General features: G+C 36.8%; 5 protein-coding genes across 8 annotated transcripts; 3 read left to right on the top strand and 2 right to left on the bottom strand.

Annotated features, from left to right (window-relative positions):
• Positions 1–112: 112 nt before the first annotated feature.
• LOC140969695 (ATG8-interacting protein 1-like) lies at positions 113–3,603 on the bottom strand. 2 transcript variants are annotated; one of them, XM_073431124.1, is made up of 3 exons: positions 3,347–3,603; positions 955–1,803; positions 113–403 (listed from the first exon to the last, which is right to left on the bottom strand). In XM_073431124.1, the coding sequence occupies exons 2-3, from the start codon at positions 1,774–1,776 to the stop codon at positions 305–307; spliced, it is 921 nt and encodes a 306-aa protein (XP_073287225.1). In that variant the 5' UTR covers positions 1,777–1,803; positions 3,347–3,603; the 3' UTR covers positions 113–304. The 2 variants fall into 2 exon arrangements, with proteins under 2 accessions (XP_073287225.1, XP_073287224.1); XM_073431123.1 differs by having other exon boundaries at positions 955–1,822; positions 3,347–3,601.
• Positions 3,604–4,400: 797 nt separating this feature from the next.
• On the top strand, positions 4,401–6,787 carry LOC140969683 (multiple organellar RNA editing factor 8, chloroplastic/mitochondrial-like). Of its 3 annotated transcripts, none has more exons than XM_073431108.1 (4): positions 4,401–4,880; positions 5,534–5,631; positions 5,716–5,796; positions 6,111–6,787. In XM_073431108.1, the coding sequence occupies exons 1-4, from the start codon at positions 4,483–4,485 to the stop codon at positions 6,662–6,664; spliced, it is 1,131 nt and encodes a 376-aa protein (XP_073287209.1). In that variant the 5' UTR covers positions 4,401–4,482; the 3' UTR covers positions 6,665–6,787. The 3 variants fall into 3 exon arrangements, with proteins under 3 accessions (XP_073287209.1, XP_073287211.1, XP_073287210.1); XM_073431109.1 differs by having other exon boundaries at positions 4,403–4,880; positions 5,716–5,781; XM_073431110.1 differs by lacking the exon at positions 5,716–5,796.
• A 621-nt stretch (positions 6,788–7,408) lies between these two features.
• On the bottom strand, positions 7,409–10,289 carry LOC140969714 (uncharacterized). The gene is made up of 6 exons (XM_073431149.1): positions 10,144–10,289; positions 9,164–9,528; positions 9,045–9,097; positions 8,855–8,892; positions 8,221–8,653; positions 7,409–7,903 (listed from the first exon to the last, which is right to left on the bottom strand). The coding sequence occupies exons 1-6, from the start codon at positions 10,158–10,160 to the stop codon at positions 7,733–7,735; spliced, it is 1,077 nt and encodes a 358-aa protein (XP_073287250.1). The 5' UTR covers positions 10,161–10,289; the 3' UTR covers positions 7,409–7,732.
• Positions 10,290–10,401: 112 nt separating this feature from the next.
• On the top strand, positions 10,402–15,072 carry LOC140969688 (tRNA dimethylallyltransferase 9; the record flags this gene model as incomplete). The annotated part of the gene is made up of 11 exons (XM_073431113.1): positions 10,402–10,650; positions 10,748–10,801; positions 11,129–11,171; positions 11,816–11,924; positions 12,096–12,294; positions 12,571–12,793; positions 12,919–13,010; positions 13,125–13,219; positions 13,849–13,924; positions 14,268–14,407; positions 14,528–15,072. Coding segments are annotated over 11 exons (1,368 nt in total), but the record flags the coding sequence as incomplete, so codon positions are not given.
• Positions 15,073–16,145: 1,073 nt separating this feature from the next.
• LOC140969708 (malate dehydrogenase, mitochondrial-like) lies at positions 16,146–19,474 on the top strand. The gene is made up of 7 exons (XM_073431143.1): positions 16,146–16,503; positions 17,167–17,340; positions 17,461–17,629; positions 17,716–17,777; positions 17,893–18,014; positions 18,645–18,762; positions 19,047–19,474. Exons 1-7 carry the CDS (start codon positions 16,237–16,239, stop codon positions 19,185–19,187), a joined length of 1,053 nt encoding a protein of 350 aa, XP_073287244.1. The 5' UTR covers positions 16,146–16,236; the 3' UTR covers positions 19,188–19,474.
• The last annotated feature ends 1,033 nt before the right edge of the window (positions 19,475–20,507 follow it).

Consider the following 20,507-nt stretch of genomic DNA (forward strand, 5'->3'; position numbering starts at 1 on the left):
GAGCATCAAGTGCCGGTTCATGCGAAAAGGCTCGAGACGAGCTCCATCAGATATTAGCAAAATGAGGGATTAACTTTGCAATGCTATACTACATACAAGTAACAAAGTGACATCTCCACACAATTTTAAGTCACGCATTCATTCACCTTGAAGCTTGTTTTCTGTAGCATCACCAGTATAACAATTAAGAAAATCTTAGCATGTTTGACATGAAAAACATATAACCGAATTCGAAAACAAACTAGAACATCACACCCACTCCTTCCAATGCCTGTTCCGCGAAATTATCGTCATCATCTTAATATTATATGGAGCTGTTCCCCCTCACAACCGAACCTCGTCGGTGACCACCAACAATCACATCTTTAAGTCGAGTCATTGGACCAAGCATCATGCCCATTCTCTGAAAATGAGAGATAAAATGGCGGAGTAAACAAGTAAAATAATAAAGCTATGCATATCAGGTGGTAAATAACCAGAGCCTTGAAGACTACAGTTTAATCATCAGTATTATTGCATCAATTATAAAACCAAAAACATCGTTACTTCAAAGGTTAGGCCTTATAGTTTCAGCACAATTGATGTTCAAGTAAGGAAAATTGATGAGGGTGTAAAAGGCAATGGATATTCTTAATCGTGGGAATCACAAAAGATAGAAAAGTTATGTTGATTAAATAAAAGCTCCTAAACAGAGATTCACAGTTCTCCAATAAGACTTCAAAGTTGATGCGGATGGTAGGGTGGAATAGGATTAGTAAACCAATTGGTATGTAATCAAAGCTTCACAGGCTTGCTTGAATCAGAGTTGCCTTCCTTAAGAGAGTAGATAACAGCTAATAGAAATGAACAGACAAAAAGATACGACACACATGAACAAACACCAACCAAAGAGAACAAAACTGAATGTCTTTGTACAAGTGGGGGACAAGGGGGCAATTGAGGTCAAAACAATACCTCATGTTTAATACCAGACAGCCACTTGTGGTGCAAAATCTGCCATCTCTCTTGCTGCCACCGGTGACCAATAATTACAAGACCCATAACCGCCGCAGCAATGCAGATAGACCAAAATGTATTTGCCTCTTTTGCATGGGCATACAAAGAAATAGCTCGCCTTCTCCACCAATTTCCACAAGGAAGGTTATAATCATCATAATTGTCTCCATCAACAATTTTTTCTGAACTACATAGGCTTGAATCTGATGCATGGTCACTACCTTCAATCATATCATCCATCCTCCCGATGTCCTCAATCATATTAGAATCCACAAGGTCGGCTTCACTGTCTACTGAACTAAATGCTGCACTGCTGTAAATGCTCTGCTCTTCATAAGCCAAGTCTTTTTTGAAATCTGTGCCCCTGACAGGTAACCTGCTACATTTTCCATCAAATGTTGGAATTCCAGAAAATTCATCAGGCATCAATCCTTTGATACTCGAGTTTTCTTCATCCTTCAGATAAGATTTATCCCCTTCCTCCACTATCAACTGAGAAGCATCGTCTTTGCCTCTCTCTTCATTTTGTATCTCGACATTTTCAGGTTCCAAAGGCAGATTCTCATGCTGACTTGGAGGGAAAATGAAATGACCTGACATGAATATAGCAGTAGAAGTTTCAGCCTCATTTTCACTGTTTAACTTAACCTGTCTATTATGGCCTGGATCATCCTCCTTCGGACCAGGAGCAGCACCATATGCAGATTCAGTGAGTGATACAACTTCCCACTCATTTCCTCTAGTAACAGGTTCCTCCCCCCCTTCTTCATTATTCTCCATCTACTGGAAGCTAAATTCCAAAATCCGCTATTTGTAAACACGTGGTCTAATAAAGGAGAGAAAAAAATTAGTTGGTGCATAAATATCTAATGCTTTAAGAGCATTGGTGTCTCGCATAGCAGAATTATGTAATGATTTTACATGATGTTATAGCAAGTTCATAAAGGCAGAAGATATTCAGTTTTAAGAAGACATAGTTATATAAATTTTGTCATGGATTTTTTCTATTCCTAAATAAGCTGAAGAATCAAGTGCGATTTCGTGAGTGCTTCGAAAACATGGTCAAGGTGCAAAAAGTATTGAAAAATAAAAGGTATGGCATCAACTTAAAATTTTGTAATTTTTAAGCTCATGGCATGAGAAGGATGTAGAATTTTTATCATTTAATGAAATATTAAAATTCAATCAACATTTCTAAAGGCGAGAAGCGAACAATGCAGATAAACAAAAGTAAAGTCATTAAATTTTCAATTCACACACCGGATAGCAATTTCCTAGATGAAAATTATTTATACAATTAGAAATGGATGCTAGAACAATTCAATTATGACCCAAACCTTAGATATATGCATCATGCGCATTACTTGTTTGTAATTGAATGTACAGAATACCCAAATATTATTCTGGGCTTGGCTTTTACCTATTTGCTTGTTAGGCCTGTTGAATAAAATCCATTCAAACACCAAGCAACTAGTTGTTCTTATAAACTTTTGAAATTATCTTAAATTTTCTTCAAACTCGATATTCTCACTGCATCACTCCATCATTCTCAATAAATTTACAAGTCATAGACACATCTAAAAAATTTGAAATTATGTAGCTTAATCTAAAAAAAGCTAGACAAACTCCATTTAAGTAATGGGAATCATGTCAACCTCCACAAATTTTATAGTACACATTTTAAAAAACTAACCATTTTTAAACCTTTTGTGCCACAAATAGTAAATAACACAATCAAACACCACACAAGAGATGTAATTGATCAATCATTGAATTCATCTATCAACCAGTCATCATAATCACAGAGATTTCTATGTGAAAATCAGAGAGATGCGAACCGCAAGTCCAACTGAAAATATTTCTGTCATAAGACCGAAGATAAAATCAGCCAACAAATTGGTAACCATAAACCCGATAAAAAAAAAAAAGGAATGAAGCTCTGAAAATCATACGGTCAGCACAAACACAATTCAGCTGTCACTTTTCTATATAATGAAAATCCACTAAAATGAGAAATCCTAACTCTCCAGAGACGGACTCGTTCACTATTCAACTGTAGTCCCAAAGGCCACTCTGATGCTACAGCTTGAATATCAATCATCACCAATAATATGATGGTAGTAATTGCATAAGCATAACACGATTCCAAGAAATAGACAAACGAGAATCAAGTCTCAAGAACCCCAACCAAAATTATTAAGAGCCATAAACCCGCGTCGACTAAAAACAAGTACAGGAAATCATAAACATTCCAATCACAGTCGATAAACGCGAAAGGTCAAATTCTAATCCGATCGCGGATTCCATCGCGAAAGATGAGAACAATTAATCGATCGACAAGCTATAATACCTGCAGAAGTAGAGATAAGGATCGGATGCAAGGAGTAGAGCTCCAGCGAGAACAATGATTGAGATGTGTCGAAAGTTGAGACAGAAAGAGGGGAGAACATGTTTATAGTAAAAGATTTTGGTGAAGAAGATAGAGATACCGGGATAGCCGGTAGTTGGTCACGATGTGCTCACCGGCTATGGGAGGTGAATGGCTCCGCATGTGGGTAGTCGTGCCCGGTTATTTCGGCAGCGTGCGTTGGGGTGAAAGTATCAAAGTTGTAGTTGAGAAGCAACACGGGTCAAACTGGACCATAAACAAACAATTAGAGTTAAGAGTTATAAAATAGATGAAGAGCCAAAGGCAACTCAAAGTTATTGAGGATATTTTACATGGCATGTGATGTGAGGCCCGGGGTCGATCAGAGCGTGAGTGATTAATGGTGTCAAGAGATAGCACGGACAAGGAGGTGACTCCTAGCTGACTTCTAGGTGAATGGAAATAATAATGAATCGATCTCACACTTAAATGAGAGAGATTTTAAGATTGTTGATGTATGAGTATGTATAGGTGATGAAAGTTTAAAATATTTGATAAGAACTACTTGGGAGCCCATAACTTAAAACTACAAAGTTGTGCGTGTTTGACTCGACAATTATGTGACGAGTGACCACATGATAAGTTTTTTAAAGAGCGTACAATGAGGAAATGAGTACGTTAGAATTACATATTTTGATATAGTGAGAACAATCAACAAATCTTAAGTGTTATATTTGATAATTGAATGTTATAAACATAATATGTATGATAGATATAAACAATTTTTATGCAGTGATTAATCATATTATTATTGTGCTTCGAACAATAATAACATTCTTCTGAATCTACAAGAAACACAATTTTAAAAACCAAATCCACGACAAAGCATATAAACAATAAAATGGATCGCTAAAAATAATATTTATTTGAATATATAATCTATATCAATGATATTTCCAACGGGCTACTCTTGTAAGGGGGGCGGTTTAATAATATCTTATTTCCCAGGGGGGTTGAAGCAAATTACAGACCACTTGAGCCATATGAAAACCCGCATTGTCCATCAGCTGGACTTCCAATAACTGCTAGTTTAACTAACGCATAAGAACATCCGGAAAATGGCGACTCGTTATCTCACTCGCTCTCTACACGCCATCACAAAGCAAAATCCATTCTCCACGCACTCTCGCTCACACACCACCGCACCCTCGGCCGTTTTTCCCAATTCTTCTCCATTCCTCTTCCGCATTCGCCCTCTTGTTGCCACTGATTTCTCTTCCAATTCTCGCAGCCTCGCACCAGCGTTGTCTACCAGAGCTTTTGCGAGTCGACAGACGGCTTCGTCGCTTAATGATCCAAACCCCAATTGGTCTAAATGTCCACCGAAGGAGACGATTCTGCTCGACGGTTGCGATTTCGAGCATTGGCTCGTGGTCATGGAAAAGCCGGAGAATGAGCCGACCAGAGATGAAATCATAGATAGTTACATCAAAACTTTAGCTGTGGTTGTGGGAAGGTTTGTATTTTTGGTTATAATTTGTTACTTTTGCTTTAAGTTTGTGTGAATCATCGTGTTTGTGTGTACCGCTTAGATTGATGATTTGTCATGTAGTTATTGGTGGGAGTATTCGTGTAATGTTTAGGAAAGTGGATGCATCAAGAAGATTGTTGCCACGATTTGTTTTTTGATGGATGGGATATGGTATTAAACGATCAAAAAGAGTTTCCCTTTTGATTAATGTGATATGGTATTAAACGAACCAAAACAGTTTAATTGGAAACCAAAAAAAAAAAAAAAAAATTAAAAACATGCGCTTGTATGTTTGTTGATTTAAGTCTGGTGCATAGGATGACAAATTCGATGGTAGAAGGTCCTTGTAAGATATGGGGCTTGGAAACTTCAGTTCCGCCTCTAGTTGGTCTGTTTTTTTTTTTTTAAGAGAATGCTGAAATTAATGAAGCTTGCGTTTCGAACTTCCAATTAAATGGTTAATAAGGTGAATGACTGACTTATATCTATTTTTCATGGTAAAAAGTTGTTGGTTGCGTCTCTGATATGAGAAGAATGGTTATACTTTTTGAAACCAAATGTTTACGACTGATTCCAGTGCTTGGTTTTTTTTTTGCATTGGCAAATGAGTGAAATTTTTGTGTTTTTGGTATTGACAGCGAGGAAGAAGCAAGGATGAAAATATATTCAGTCTCTACTAGGCATTACTTTGCCTTTGGAGCCCTTGTCTCGGAAGAACTTTCTTACAAGTTAAAAGGTTAATGGGTTTTTGTCATCGCTGTTTTCCGACAAGGTTTTGAGTTCTGGATTTTTTGTCTGATTTAAATCCCTTTTAGTGCAGAACTGCCAAAAGTCCGATGGGTGCTTCCTGATTCTTACTTGGATGTGAGAAAAAAGGATTATGGTGGTATGGAGTTGTATGGTAAATTGATTGCACCACAATGCCCTGTCTGTTTTGTTGACTTCTGTGTTATCTATGTGACATGACCATTTTGTCGTTCTAATCTGTCACTTTATTCAATTTGCACATGCACTGTTACATATAAAGTGCAACTATGAAATATGCTTTGATTTCTGAAGTGGAACTAGTTTTGAATTCGGAATGTTCGTAACTACCGCATATTTTCCCATACATCGTTGGTTATATTGTTCATTATATATCCTATTTACCTTTACATGCTGCTGCTTGGTCAGAAGGGACAGTTAACTCTCATATTCCGAGTTTTCTTATTGCAGGGGAGCCTTTTATCAATGGGCAGGCTGTTCCATACGACCCTAAGTATCACGAGGAATGGGTGAGGAACAATGCCAGGGCAAATGAGAGGAACAGACGCAATGACAGACCTCGCAACTTTGACAGATCTAGAAATTTTGAGAGAAGAAGAGATGTGCAAATGAACAATCAGAACCATGGAGCCAATCCGAATGTGCCTAACACAGGAGCAATGCAACCCAACATGCATCAGCAACATAACAACATGGGAGGACAGTCAAGGTATGGGGGCAATATGTCATCAAGCAACTCAGGAAATTATCCACCAAATGCTGGAGATGTGCCCAACAATGCCTCAAACCAGCATGGCAATGCGCCAAACAGTCGAGGAATGCCCTATCAATCTGGTCCTGGACCGAGTCAGAACAGCTTTGGTCCAAACAGTGTGCCTGGACCAATACCAAATCCCAACAGCTACGCTTCAAACATGGGCCTTCCGAGTCCGGGACAAATGGGACCTCCAATCCTGGACAATATCCGAACATTAGTCCAGGTCCAGGACAAAATCCTATCATGAGGCCTGTTCCTTGACAAAATCCTAACTTGGGACCTGTTCCGGGACAATGTCAGAACAGTCATTCTCCAAACTAGAGTCCTGGTCCGTGACAAAATCCAATGTGAGACGTGTGATGGGACAATATCAGAACAGTCATACTCCTAACGTGGGGCCTGGTCAAGGACACAATCAGAGTGCGAAAGTGCCCACCAGAACCAGAATGTGCCTGAGAGAGATTTCTCTTCGCAATCAAATTGCCAAGATATGTATATAATAATAATGACATCCATCACAATTCTGAGATCTCGGCTGTAGAATGTTATTTGGTTGGTTATCGATGTGCTTGTAGTTTAGTCCAATGTGCAAATGCTAGTAGTTTCACGGTTTAGTTATTTGGAATCTTGATGTCTTTTAGTCTGAATACACTGTATAACATTATCGGTAAACCTCACATTTTTACTTTTTATACACGTGGGTGTGGGATTTAGGCTTCCATGTCTCTTGTGCTGTTGTGCCCCATCCAAATCCATGAAAGAGGGATGCCTCCATTTATTGAACCAGTAAAGAAAATGTGGTCCGCACGTCGAAACAATTCGTTTATAATAACAGGAATCAGTTGAATAAACATTCTGAGTATTACGTTATAGTTCGAGTTTGTATATATAGGAAATTTTGAAACATTTTTTTTATTACCTATTTTTTTCTATGTAAAAAATGTTCCATACATTCGATGTACTGAAAAAAAAAATTTATGACGTACAAGCATTCTTAAACCTTTTTCATTTTACAATGCAAACAACATCCTTAACAATGTTCTTCACCATAATTCTGTCACGATTCTTCTTACTCAAGAAGCTCTCACAAAACAATAATCAAACAAGGTAACTGAAAATATGGTGCAGGAAACAGGGGAATGAAAACCCAGCCGAAATTAATCTTCAAGCAATCAACCCAATACAACATATAATCCCCAATAAATGAGACTGGGTAAAATGCATGCATCCCCATAAACAGCAGTGCGACTGCCTTGAGCTACAGATAATCAGTCTAAGCTTCTATTCAATTTGTCCCCAAGATGACATTTCAAGGCTAGTTGAGCAGCTGTTGATTGGCTCTTCTGTCCTTAGCGAACCGAATCTGATCTGCCAAGGTAACTTCCTTTGGCAAATTTTCTCCCTTGATAAACTCCAAATCAAATTTCTCCCATGATCTTTGTCGTTGATCGATTGCTTGATTAAGGATAGACTTCTTTCTGTGAATCTGTTTACATCACCAGAATGGAATGAAAAACTACCGAGATAGTTCAAAATATAGGTACAAATCAAAGACAGGTGTAGAAAACCCTCTCAAGGCAATAACTTATACCTCTTAAGATCTGCTGTTACACGATTTTGTTTAATTTCCTAATTTATATTGGCAAACTACACATACTTATTAGATATTTAAATGGGTTCAGCAGATCATGGCGATCATCTGTATGTATCAGACTTGGCAAACAAAATTTGATCATGTTCATCTTTTCAAACTACAAACAATAATAGCAGCACAATATTAACAACGGAAATCGATTGGCCTACCTTCATCAGCCTTTCCCTGAGTTTAACCTCCTGAAATTCAGCCAACTTTTCTTTTTCTTCTTTTGATCTTTTGTTTCTCTTTTTAACTGATTCTCCTTTGACACTTGCATTTTCTTCCCGCTCTCTTCTTCTCTCGGCGATTTTAGCCATCTTTTCCGCCTTTACTTGTGCTGCCCTCTCTGCTTGTATGCGGGCTATCTCTTTAGCCTTTGTTATTTCCTCAGCATGACGAAGTTGTTGAGTGGTCATTTCTCTGGTAAATTTGTCATAGCTGTCCCAATCCAGTTCTTGTTGGTCACTCCCACCCATCTTAGCTGCAGTTGCGATGCTTTCTGCCCATGATTGCAAGAATTTCTCTCTTGACCTTTTCCACTGTAAGCGTTTCCCCCATAGCTTTGTGAGTGATGCTCGTATCCTCTCCTTGGTCTGATTACTGCCAGAAGAATCGTGATTCGTCAATAAAGGTATAAGGTAACTTCCAGGATGATGTTAGGTGTTTGATCAAGTATTATCATCAAAGCTATCGTAAAGGAGAGCGTATTCGTGTGACATCACACTACAAAGTTGATATACTCTGTGAAGGGAAATTTGTTTATACAAGGTGAAAAATGAAAGTAAAAAACCATGGCATCACCTGAGAGAACGAGGACATTCAGACATCTTCTTTCTAACCTGTAAAATTCAGAACCAAGGGCATCAGGGAAGTGAAAGAGGTATCAAAGCAATTTACATTTGATAACAGCATGGTTTCATAAAGTTAAGACAAATCAATTTGAGCTGTTCCTTGTTAATTTCAAACATGACTGATTCTTACATGACTTCACCTTGGGGTCTTTCAAGGCTTCCTTAGTTCTCTGTCTAATTTTCTGTCGAGTCTCTGCAAGAGTATGGTAAGACTTATCAAATTAGCTTTTTCACGCAATTAAACTGCAACAGAGATTACCTTCACTGTGTCTTCGTCCTTTGTTCCATGGAACTCTCCCCTTGTTTGCGTGGCTTCTTCTGTGAACTTCATTATCATCCTCGGAGTTGACATTCCCCAGTATTTGCTGATGACTGTTTGTAACTTGACCTTTATAATATTTTACCACATGAGACGTGTCCACTGGCCAAATGCTCTTGGGCATTTCTTTACAGTAGCATGGTTCCATATAGGAACAAATACGGTGAACAACGACCGGAGATATGATCTTAACAAGATAGTCACCAAAAGCCCAATAAGTCTTGTGTCCAGTAACAGTAAAAAAATTGGGTGATGGATGAGGTCTAGGCACGCGATTCATTGGAAGTCGAGAAGCAAAAAGTTTCCTGGAAGTAATCCCATTAAAACACCATCGATATTTTGCCACCAAGAACATAACCATTTAACAGTCGTCCACAATCTTATCTATAGGTTCAAGGGCACAACTAATTCATGAAAGCCAAGTTGCACAAACCAAGCATTACGAAGTCACATAATAGCTCCGGATTCAAATTTCAAAGTGTATCAAGCAAAGAACTATGACATTACAGGCACAAAGAAACTATAAAATCATCCCTGATACCAAAATTGCAAGACAAAACCTCGAGCAATAAGGCAGCAGATTCTTGTGTTATTTCCGCACTCAGTCTTCCCCAAGTAACCCATCCATTACCTACTCCACTGTATGTATTTCAAGTAAAGGATGGAGGAGATGGACATACGCAAGACACAATTCATTATTAAACCTCATGAGTAAAAACTAACAGCATTGCGAAAACTAACAGCAGAAGAAACAGCAAGCATATATCTTCCAACAGCCCGTGATAATCCGGATTCAAAGTTGAAAGCTCCAACTCGAACGGCCCAATTCCCAAAAAAAGGAATTTACAACCAGTCTTCACAAAAAAAATTCAAGCAACTACACAGCAAAACACAAGATAGAGGGACTGAGGAGAGCTTACGAGGGAAAAGATAGCATCTTGAATTGAGCAAGTAGGTGGGAGCGATCATTGACAGGGAGAACACCGAAAGCAATTATGGGTCATATGCTGCAGAAAATTAGCAGTGGATATGCACCTGCGACCTTTTCATTTCAAGGAACCAGCAATATTTTTAATATTAATCTTATTATTTTTATTTTTGATAAATAATTATTTTTATATTGTTTAAATATTAATTATAATTATTTATATAAATGTTTAAATCATATAAATNGTTCCCTCCGCCTGCCCTTTGTGGCGGAGCCGCCTCTCCTCTTCCCCACCGGGCAACCTTCCATTGTTAGTTTCCACGGCCGCCACATCAACAGACACTGTACCGTCCATTGCTCGTCGGATGCTCAAACGAAGAAAGAACAGCGGCAGAAAGTAATAGTAATATCTGGTCCAACTGGAGCCGGAAAAAGCCGGCTCTCATTAGAACTTGCCAAGAGAGTCAATGGAGAAATAATCAGCGCGGACTCTGTCCAGGTTTTTCTTGGCTCTATACATGATATAATGACGTCAATGTGATGGATTTGCCTTTTGTTTTCAATGAGAAGTTGTTTGTGGTTGTTATGTGCAACAGGTGTATAGAGGTCTGGATATCGGTTCAGCGAAACCTTCTATTAGTGAAAGACGGGTATAGCTTTCGATTTCCGATTTCTAGATATTCTCATGCTTGTTGCTTAATATTTTTTATAATTGTGGTTCGATGTTGTTTTACATGCTTTCAAGATTGCTATTTTCTACGACAATTCTATTCTGTTCACTTAGCTGGGCTTATATAAATGGCAAAAGACCGGGTTCATTGCTGCAAAAGAAACCTTTAGAGCTTAGAACTACATTAACCATTGACCAAAGCAGAAAAATGAGCTTCTTACCAAGGAATGCATACTCATAATCTTATGCACACTGTAGATTTTAGTTTGCTGTTATAGGTATGCTGAAATCTTCACATATTTTTCAGGAAGTGCCACATCATTTGATTGACATATTGCACCCGTCTGAAGGTAATAGTTGCTTGATTATGCGGCACCATTGGTATATGTCCGTGAGAAAATATTCCATTGTTGCTTTATATCATTGCAACTCATGTTCCTTAAATAGCAACCACTTTTTATCTGTAATTGACAAAATTGGCAAGCTTCTATGCATTTTATAGTTTATAAATTTATGATATACGCTTTTATGCTTATATATCTGGAGAAATCATATGATAAGAAGTTACAAAAGATCGTGGAGTAGTCTATTTTCCGTGCAGAGCTGAAATTAGAGACATATCAATGTTTGCACTTAATTTTGCAAAGCAAAACATTCTTCATCTGTGCAAACCTTTTGGCCGGCTGAATCACATTTGCTGGAATATCTCCCCAATAGCAAACTTATTTTTAGTATTATGTGATTCTTTTGTTTTCGTTTCTATGGATTTGTTTTTTTTCCTTTGGATCACATTAAAGTATATACTTCTTGAAGGCATTGTTAATTCAAACTCCAACTGGAGCTTGTAATTGACATTTTAATTCCATTTCATTTCTCTTTAATCTAGCTCTAAAACAGATTTATAAAATGCCTGCTGGCCGATTTACATATGCCTCCAATACTATCCATGGTTACTTTCCTTGTATCTTTGACAAATCATTCTTTCAACTTCCAGATTATTCTGTTGGACAATTTTATGAGGATGCGAGGCAAATAACAGAAGAAATTCTCAGCAAAGGCCGTGTTCCAATAGTTTCAGGCGGTACAGGGTTGTACTTGAGATGGTATGTCCAATGTTTCTGTATACTGTTTTCCATTTGTTTCTTTGTTATTGGTGACGGTATTCAACAGGGATTGGGGATATCTTCCATGCTTATCTTGATGTGATTCTGAGATTCATGTAAAAACTGACTAGTACAATATTGAAGAGACATCACTCATTCCCGATTTGTAAGGTTCATATATGGAAAACCAAATGTTCCGAAAGCCTCTCCAGAGATCGCCTCTGAAGTGCATTCAGAACTTTCAGGATTACAAAGGGATGGTGATTGGGATGCAGCCGTGCAATTGGTGGTTAAAGCAGGTGATACAGGTGTTCAATCTTTAGCTGCAAATGATTGGTATCGATTACGTCGGAGACTTGAAATACTCAAGGTAGGACTGCCTGTAAGATTTCATTATGTTTAATTTTACTACTTCCTATGATATTTTTGTACGGTGTAGACTAAGCTACTTTGTATGGTTTTATTGAGACAGAACGATACCTGTGTCTCATGTTTATGCCATCTTGCCTTTTGCTTTGTTCATGATAAAACAGAGATACTTTAGAATTTCACTTAGTGCTTCTTCATTTCCACCATGATGGTGCGCGACTATTTCTAGCTCTGGATATACACGAGTCTCACTGGAATTTTCTTTTTGTTACTGTAGATAAGTGGTGCATCTTCGTCATCCTTTCCATTGCCCTATAGTTCTTTCAAGGAGAAGTTTGAATCAAGTGATTTGAAAGCACTTGAGATAAACTCGTCGACTGATGAACTTCACGATACTAAATTGAAGGACTTGGACTTTGATTTTATATGTTTTTTCCTTTCAACAAATAGGCTGGATCTCTATCGATCTATTGATTTCCGGTGTGAAGATATGCTTTTAGGTAAAGAATAACGTGGCTGATAACGTTCTTATTATCTCCTCACTGCTTTATTTAACATATTTGTAAGGAAATGATACATATTTAAGCGATGGTGCTTTCTTTGTTTTGGTCTTTTGCCATGGTAGATGGTGGAATTTTGACCGAGGCAAAGTGGCTTCTTGATTTGGGCCTTATGCCAAATTCAAATTCTGCAACTCGAGCTATAGGTTATCGACAAGTAAGTTTTATTTTCTCTGGCTTAATCTATTAAATTTCAGAATGTTGTTTTATGATCTTGGAATTCAGTAAAAGGCGGCTGAAATATTTTAATTTCTATTTTTCAAATTTTCAGGCTATGGAGTATCTGCTAGCGTGCAGAGAACAGGGGGGCTGGAGTTCCTCCAGATACTTCCATACATTTTTATCTGAATTTCAAAAGGCATCTAGGTAATTTTTCATGGTTAATCAATCATGAAATCTTACTCCAATGAAGGTTTGGTTGTTCTCTTGTAAAATTCAGAGCATGTTTGGCATACAGCTTAATTCGTTCTTGACCTTAATTTTTAGCCGATTAACCTGTGGCGAGGCTCATTTACAAGTTTGGTTATTTTTCTTTGACAAATTTGAACAGACCTAACTTAAAACCTTTTTCGACATGTTTAAGAAATTCGATGTGAACCATTGGAGGTATACGAAAAAAATTATATTGCTTATTTGCCCGTGTCTTGTCGTATGTACAAAAATATTATTGGTAATGCAATGTGGCTATTTTATTCATTCAAATATCAACGAAGAGAAAGGATTATAATGGCTCTTTGGCAGTGAATTTATCATCACAAGAAATAATTTACTGGAAATTTTTGCTTGTTCACCATTTACCGCGCGTTGTGATCGTTAGCTTGAAATTCTTTGGTTGAGTTTCTGAGGCATCATTTGATTTGGCGAGGCATCTCGTGTAATTCTACCTATTTTCTATTTGAGTATAGGATTTTGTTTAATTTGAATGATTGGAATTTTGCAAAGTCGTTATTTGAATCCTTGCATATCATTTCATTGTGAATATTATTAATTTGCAGAAATTTTGCAAAAAGACAATTGACATGGTTCCGGAACGAACCCATCTACCAGTGGATTGATGCCTCACAACCCATGGTGAGTTGTTTTTAACCTTAGATATCGTTGGCATTGGAAAGGAGATAGTTTAACATGTTATTTCTAAATCCTGTTATCTTATATATTTTGCACTTAATATTGTTATTAATTTGCTATCAGAGTTTTTACATTACTATTATTTAGTTTTAGATTAAATGTGCAGTCTTTAGTTTCATCAGGAAGAAGATATTAACCATATTAGTGTAAATTGCCCCAATATTCTTTAAGGTCTTGGTTGTGCCAAAATTTTGGAATCGAGCTTGGCCTAGAACTGTTAAACACGTTACTAATTGCTGTTGGCTGTAGCACAGTTTTTTTAAAACAAAATGAGCAATGGTTGCAGGAAAATGTGCTCAGCTTCATCTGTGATGCTTATCATGTCCAAAATGGGAATCTTAACGTACCTCGAGCTCTTAGCATGAAGAAGGATGTTTCAAATCATCGGGAAGTCCAGGATTTAAAAGCTTATCGCACCAAAAATCGGTATCCTTTTCAGGATGTCTTATACTTCTTATTTTGAAATAAAGCTGCTGAGAATGAGCAATACAAGACTAACCAGTGATATAGCTTTGTTGTTCTAATTTGTTGTTTGCATGTGTGAAGGCATTTCATCACAAGAGAGGACTGTGGCGGTATTCTGGAATGGGTGAAGAAAACTCAACAGGGGCAAGCTACAATGCCTGTTCATTAGCACACAAACAACTTGTTGTCTACAGACAAAATCATGGATCCCAAAACTCCTGAAAACGGGAGCTACACAAGGCACCTTATTATGTGTGCCGCGAGGCATTCAGTTTACTAGACCTGATGTTGGATTGAATTCCCATTGCTAAAACGGCGTGTATTCAGTATTAGAGTTGGCTGCAATGCAAAGAAAATCGAAAACCATAAATTTCCCAGACAGGGAAAGGGGGTTCTGGCACTTGCTAATAATAAGCGCAGCACGTTTCTCTTATTGACTTTTCAAGGTCAGTTAATCAAGATTTTAGTTGTATTGGATAAATCAGTTAAACATTATATATTACTCTGTTTGAAGCTCCCACAGATGTTTAAGTGTCGTGTGACACAAGCAATGTCCAAGAGTTGGTTACCCTCTCTAATGCTACAAGACATTTATAAAAAGAAAGCTTTGCAGGCTTCCCTTTCGATCTCGTTTTCGTTTTACACATGCTTATTTGATTTGCAAATATGTTGACTTGTTGGCAGAAGATATTATGTTTTGTTCCACTCTAACAGGTAACTGTGAATGGATTAATATTTTTGTGATGCCTACCATCTGAGTGTAGGTTTTTTGTGTCTGGCCCTGTCAAGTGTATATTAGGTTTTTTGTGTCTGGCCCTCTCAAGTCTATGGCCTAATATGTAGTCATATATGGCAAAATTTGATCAACCAACCATTGGGTGCCTGATATTTCTATTTCCCCCACTCCCACTCCCACTCCCACTGCCACCATGCCTTGGTCCCATATCTTTATAGTGGTGAACATGAGGACATGGCAAGATACAGATGCATTACAGAATAAATATAACTGCTATTCTATTCTTCTTTGATAATTTCTTCTGCTCGGATTGTTCACTATTTTTAATCGATTACTTAAAAATCATCTGCTACCGCTCTATCTGTAAATAATATAGCGAATAAATATATTTAAAACACACTTTCAGCATTTAGATTGTTAATTTTTTTAAAAAAAATCGAGAATGAGAATCTTATTATGTCAAATGTCGACCATAAAAGGTCTCTCCACTTGCTACACCATCATCTAAACTGTCACTTGACCGATCATGAATAACCTGAAAAAAAAAAGAAAGAAAGAAAGAAAGAAAGTTAAAAAGAAAAAATAGCACGCTATTTTCTTGTGAAAATTGTATTATTAGAAAACAAAACATTTGTTTATATACGCAAAAGATGTTATTCGAAGAAAATTTAATTGTTGGACGCTGATATAATCAAATTTTGTGTATGTTTTCTCGATGAAATGTGTTTTCTTATCAATCAAAATGTTAAAAGGTTAAAAAAAAACAAACTTTTCATTAAAAATTATTGAATTTGCCGTCCTAATTATTTTATTTTCTTGTTATTTATATATTAATATTAACCAAAAAAAGAAAGAAAAAAGAAACACACAAAAAAGATTGGGAAAAAAACGTAAAAATAAAGGTAGAAAAAGGGTGGCCTGGCCCAGGAGCCTCGAATCTGACGAGTTCTCTTTTTTCCATAAAATAAATACCCTTTTTTTTCTACAGTAGTACCTCACTATTGCTATTACAGTTTCACAAACAGAGTTTGATTTCGGCTTTCAACGAGTAGAAATGAATGCCGCGATGTTGAGATCTGCGCTCAGGAGGAACAGAAGCACCTCTACAGTCGCTGCTTCGTCGTGCGTATTGCGACGGGGCTTCTCAACGGAGTCGGCGCCGGAGCGAAAGGTTACCATTTTAGGAGCCGCTGGCGGGATCGGGCAGCCGCTATCTCTTTTGATGAAGTTGAATCCTCTTGTATCTAAGCTCGCTCTCTACGATATCGCGGGGACTCCTGGCGTCGCCGCTGATGTCAGCCATATCAACACCAGATCTGAGGTTTCTAGGGATCTGTTTCTCATTTATTCTGAAATCATTAATTTCTCGTCTTTTTTTGTTCTGTTGTTTGCTCTTTGGTGTTAGGTTTTTTGAGCTTCTTTTGTGCTTGTTTGTTTTCAATTTTACTTTGTCTGTTTGGATCTATATCAATGATTTAGTTTGGTCACATGATATATTTCCCCCTTTGTTATTGTTTAGCTCTATTGGTGTCTGCTTAACTACTTGTTAGCTTGACTATTTTGGACTTCCAAAAGCTTGCCCTTTTCCCCACGTTATGGTGGTTGTGGTTAATTTTGCATTTTATATGAAAACTAGTTGTATGGAAAGTAGGATCCTTTACGTTCTCTCCTTAAACAGAAGCTGGTGCATGTCACTTCTGGCTTCCCAGTCTATTATTTTGGGAATGGGAGAAATAAAAAGTGATTGCCAAATTTTAATCTGATTTTCTTGCTTCTCTTCTCTCAAAAGCAAATTTGAATGTCAATGATATTGATATGGTTAGTGAGGATTCTGTTGATTGTAAGTTTGTCTGTAGAATTGTGGCTGGCATCATTATTTTTTTGTGTGCCGATAGCCTACTTTGGTCGCTTTGTTTTCTTTCTCCTCATATTTGCTTCAATGTTTAACTGTATATCTGATTTGTGTTGTTACTTGTCTGTGTAGGTGGTTGGGTATGCGTCAGACGAGCAGCTAGGAAAGGCTCTCGAGGGTTCGGACATAGTCATCATTCCAGCTGGTGTACCCAGAAAGCCTGGCATGACCCGTGATGACCTCTTCAAGATTAACGCTGGCATTGTTAAATCTCTTTGTGAAGCCATTGCGAAGTACAGCCCCAATGTAATCCATGGCTTTAATTGCGTCTTTTCTTTCCAGATATTCTAATTTTGGAATGAATTTTTTTAGCTACTGATCGACTAAATTGTGAGAATAATAGACACGGGTTTGTTGAAACTTCAGGCTCTTGTCAATATGATTAGCAACCCTGTGAATTCCACTGTCCCAATTGCCGCAGAGGTATTCAAGAGCAAGGGAGTTTATGATGAGAAGAGGCTGTTTGGTGTTACTACCCTCGATGTGGTGAGAGCCAAGACATTCTATGCTGGAAAAGCCAATGCCAATGTGGCAGGTAATGGCAAGGTGGCGTTTGCATGCTTTAAGTTGTGATTTTCATCTGTAAGTTGCATTCCTGTAACTTTTTCTCTTTAATGACAGGTGTGAATGTACCTGTTGTTGGCGGTCATGCTGGAATTACCATTCTTCCCTTGTTTTCACAAGTACTGCATTTTCACTGAATTTTTTCTTGCTCCAATTCATGCATTTACTTTTCCAGATATGGAATTCATTAATGCAGGCCATGTGTCTGTGACACTTAATGTTGTTTTAAAATAGGCAACACCGAAAGCAAATTTGTCAGATGAAGTCATTACAGCTCTAACAAAACGAACACAAGATGGTGGAACTGAAGTTGTCGAGGCCAAGGCTGGAAAAGGTTCAGCTACTTTGTCAATGGCGTAAGTAATGTGCTTTAGCCTGCTGTTTGTTGATTTTTTTGATGCTTTGATAACAAGTAGAAATTCAAACTTTAAATGTTTCATTGGGGGATGATACATCAGGCGGTTAGAATTGGCAACTTTAATTTGAATATTAAATGTGTCATCTACTACAACCAGATATGAGTATGAAATCTTATCGCGTGGATATTTTTTGGTGTATGTGTTTGTGTGTATCAAATGATATAGCAATGGGAGAGGAGCTAAGGCCTCTGTTTCAGTTTTTTAGTAGTTTATCTTGGTTGGGTGGGAGGTTGAAGGCATAAATCATAATTTTTATACCAGCAATTTGGAATGTAAATGTGTTGCATTTTAACCTAATGGTCTCTTATTTAGTTGCCCGGGATTGTGATTACTTAATTCCTTAATACTCAGTAAAGTCCCTATATTTTTATGCTTTGCTTAAAGAATTTGCTATAGTTTCATCACATATCTCAATGAACCTGGAATTTTAATAGTAGGAGTTAATAATGCTTGCTGTAGATGTCTGGACGATAAAACTGTAATAGGTGAATGTGCATCTCACTCACGTCATGGAGACTAACTCGATTTGATCAAAATTCTCTGACAGTTGCATTTTTTCTTTTGCAGTTATGCAGGAGCCATATTTGCTGATGCTTGTTTGAAGGGGCTCAATGGAGTCCCAGATGTCGTGGAATGTTCTTTTGTACAATCAACTGTGACTGAGCTACCTTTCTTTGCATCCAAGGTGAGCAAGCAGAAAGTTAGGAGTTTTTATTTATTCTTATCTGTTACTTGAAATTGAGAGAATTTAAACCAATCTTTTTCCCTGTTCGGTATTGATCTATACAAGTTCGATATTGAAAATTGCAATTCATGGATGCTGTGTAATATGTTATTCAAATCTAAATTGAAATGCCAAATAAACGTTAAATGGTTAAATAAGCAACTTGGCTATAGAAGATTGAAACCATATATACAATGTTGAGCTACTATTTGAGGGGTGTTTAATTTTGATAATTGGATTAACAGGTGAGACTCGGGAAGAATGGTGTGGAGGAAGTCTTGGGTTTGGGCCCACTATCCGATTATGAGCAACAAGGGCTAGAAGCTCTCAAGCCTGAACTGAAAAGTTCAATCGAAAAAGGTATTGCATTTGTTCGTGGCAGTTAAACGGCAGCTAGCCAAACTCTATCCTATTATCAAGATGTTGTCACAATTTTGAGTCTTTTGCCTATTTTGTATACTCTTCAAGTGTTTCTTGATACACGGAGGTGTTATCATACCTTTGCTTGAATTAGGCTAAAGAAATACTTTGAATAATAATGATACAGTCTAAGCAACTGAGTGAGGGTTTTGCTGTAGAGTCTTAAATTATGCCGCTGTTGATCGAGATTACTTGTTAGCAAGACTTTGAAAGTCAAATAATTGCAGCAGGTTTTGCTACTTGCTTTAGTTTCTACATTGTTATTTGAAAATTCATTGAATCATGCGAGAAAATTCGCTGCGTAGACCAATGGAAGATATTGATGTGAGAAAATTTAATCAATGTATATGGTCCTACGTCAACAAAATTTCTAATGCATCCAACGGGTGTCCGAAATAGATTTTTGGATCTTCCATCCAAGTAAAATGAAGAGGGGATTTATTTTCAGTTGAATATAGATGCATGGTGAATGATAAATAAGCTACTAAATCTTGTAAAAATTTAACGATGGTTTTACATTTTAAAGTAGATGATAGATATTGTTGGAATCTCTCCTAGGTATGATGGTTCTAGAAGCTCGTCCCAATTTTAATAAAAGGCGAAATCGGAGCCAAATTGCTTGGCTTTTGAATTTTTACTCTAAAAATCTATTGTTGGGGATTTTTAGAATAATAATCAATTAATTGAAATGCTTGATAATTATTGATGTAACATTATTATTGAGCTTGTCTTGGGATGTTCTAGTTAAGATAACCAAATATTGAATAATTATGAAATTTAAAAATAATTCTTTGTTGGAAATTTTGGGATTATTGAATTTTTCTAGTTAGATAAATCAGGAAATGAATAAAAGAAAAATTATCTGAGTTATTTTTAAACTAAAAGAGAATATATCAACAAGTAATAGGTAAACATCAATTATAGTCTATGGAGAAACAAAATTTCAATTCAAATCAAAATAACAGATCGAACTGAATTAATTTGAAATATCGGTTCGGTTTATTCGGAAGTTCAGTTTAAGTTATTTAAAATATCGGTTAATTCGATTCGATTTTAATTTTTAATGTAAAAATTTCGGTTAGCCGAACAAATCAAATTTTTATAAAAGAAAATTAATATTATTAAATTTTTTAATAAAACTTGTAAGGATATACAAATTTCAAATTTCTAATAAAATTTTATTTGACAATAGAACTATAATTAAAAAGAAATTATTAAATAAAATTTAAATTTATTTAATCCAATTTTATGTTACATTTTTTTAATTTAAAAATTGATTTTTTTTT

Source organism: Primulina huaijiensis, unplaced genomic scaffold, assembly GCF_012295235.1.
Source record: "Primulina huaijiensis isolate GDHJ02 unplaced genomic scaffold, ASM1229523v2 scaffold42537, whole genome shotgun sequence".
NCBI lineage: Eukaryota > Viridiplantae > Streptophyta > Magnoliopsida > Lamiales > Gesneriaceae > Primulina > Primulina huaijiensis.